Source organism: Tarenaya hassleriana, unplaced genomic scaffold (genome assembly GCF_000463585.1).
Source record: "Tarenaya hassleriana unplaced genomic scaffold, ASM46358v1 Cleome16, whole genome shotgun sequence".
NCBI classification, from domain to species: Eukaryota; Viridiplantae; Streptophyta; class Magnoliopsida; order Brassicales; family Cleomaceae; genus Tarenaya; species Tarenaya hassleriana.
The window spans coordinates 1,117,236-1,118,891 of NW_010965019.1; the positions used below are offsets into that span (position 1 = coordinate 1,117,236).

General features: G+C 38.9%; 1 protein-coding gene across 3 annotated transcripts in view; it reads right to left on the reverse strand.

Annotated features, from left to right (window-relative positions):
- Positions 1 to 429: 429 nt before the first annotated feature.
- The window catches only part of LOC104809394 (kinesin-like protein KIN-14G), a 7,846-nt gene continuing 6,619 nt past the window's right edge, over positions 430 to 1,656 (reverse strand). For all 3 annotated transcript variants that reach the window (XM_010535369.2, XM_010535367.2, XM_010535368.2), the window contains exons 20-22: positions 1,233 to 1,642; positions 1,003 to 1,112; positions 430 to 825 (exon numbers count right to left, since the gene is read on the reverse strand). In XM_010535369.2, coding sequence (XP_010533671.1) covers positions 752 to 825; positions 1,003 to 1,112; positions 1,233 to 1,642 — 594 coding nt within the window. In that variant the 3' untranslated portion in view covers positions 430 to 751. The remainder of the gene's footprint in view (positions 826 to 1,002; positions 1,113 to 1,232; positions 1,643 to 1,656) is intronic.

Sequence of the window (1,656 nt, forward strand, 5' to 3'; positions counted from 1 at the left end):
TATATATATATATATATGTATGTATATGGAATTGCATATTGATTTTGTAAGGATTTCTTTGGGATTTATACCATATGTTTCCTTTTTTATATCATCTAATATTTTTTAATCTTAATTTCATAAATCTATGGCCCATTTACAAAATATATATAATGCGTCAATTTAAAATATGTAAGTGTAAATAAGTAAGGAGATCATGCGACAGAAACTCTCCCACGCCCTCCATTCGCTGCAAAGTTGAAAATGAGCGCGTGCGATCGACGCGTCAATGGTGCGAGTGCGTATCAGCGCTCTCAGCATTCGACCGTTTGGGTTCTTTTAATGCACTTTTTAATTGGGTGTTTTAATCATTAGAGCCGTAATTAGGAGCTCTGAATTAAACTTATATAACTGTCGAAATTCAACTGTCGAACGACGAAGACAACAACATGTCAAAAACAACAGTAATATTAGTCTAAACGGGTTTATACAGTCTAAATCTATGCAAGAATCGTTACTAACCACCAAAAATAAAATAAAAAGAATAAAACAGATGTTTTTAGACGACAGTAACGCAACACAACGGGGAGAACATGCTTTAAGAAATCTACACAGAGGGACATGAATCGAAACAGTGGAAGACTAACATACGATATTACATTAAAGCCACTTCAGAGACAATCGCCAAAACAAAAGCAAATCACCAATATTTCCTTCCCCTTTTGGTTAAATCCAATCAGATTAGATTCTGATTTATCTGTCAGTTTTTTCATCACCGTCGCCTGTTGATGGGCTTGGCCGCCGATGCTGATGATGATGAAATGCTGACCGTTGGTTTCTTTGTACCTGAGAATGATAAACAACAGTTTCTTGAATTGTTCGGAGTTCCGACCAAACTTTTAGAGCAAAAGAATCATATCTTGCAGCTCGTGTCCACATTCAGAAATGGATTTTGAGATGAAATCGGATACGAGATTGTAAAAATACGTTCAGAATGCAAGTTGCAGAAACACAAAAATTTACTGGTTAGGGCCTTGGAGGAAGAGCTGGTCGTTGTAATCGACAAACGAGACGGTTTGGATGGCCCCACTGCTTTCGGTGTCTGCTTCATTAGCCTCGATGTCAAATTAGTCCTGCATCGAAGGGTCGGGAAAAAAAGAAGAACAACAAAGATTAATCACGAGATTACAAAGTTCCATAAGATTTAGTATATGATCAGAAGCGGAAGGAAAGTATAGAGGATGGATACTGACTTGGTACTCGGCTCAGTGGCTTTCCCTGCTGCTTTCTCGGATTTCTCACGTTTCAATGATTTCTCTGACGTTCGTTGTTGTTGTTGTTGTTGAGATTTCTCGGATTTTTCCGTTGGTATTGTGGTTTCAGGGAAGAGAGTCATCTCCACCGAACTGCTTCTCGAACCATCAGCTTCTGTTCCCATCGAGAGACAACTATCCGATATATCACTCAATCTTCCCTCGGAATCTGCCTCTTCAATGCCCAAGAGTTCGATATCTTCCGCTAAACTGTTATTGCCTTTTGCAAACTTAGACGACGAGAGGAAGTCCTTTCGATGTCTACGCTCATCTGCTGACTGCTGTGATCCGGAATCAGAATGCTTTCCACTGTAATCCGAGATATTATCGATATCTGAATTCGCTCTTCCAAATAAATTCGAAC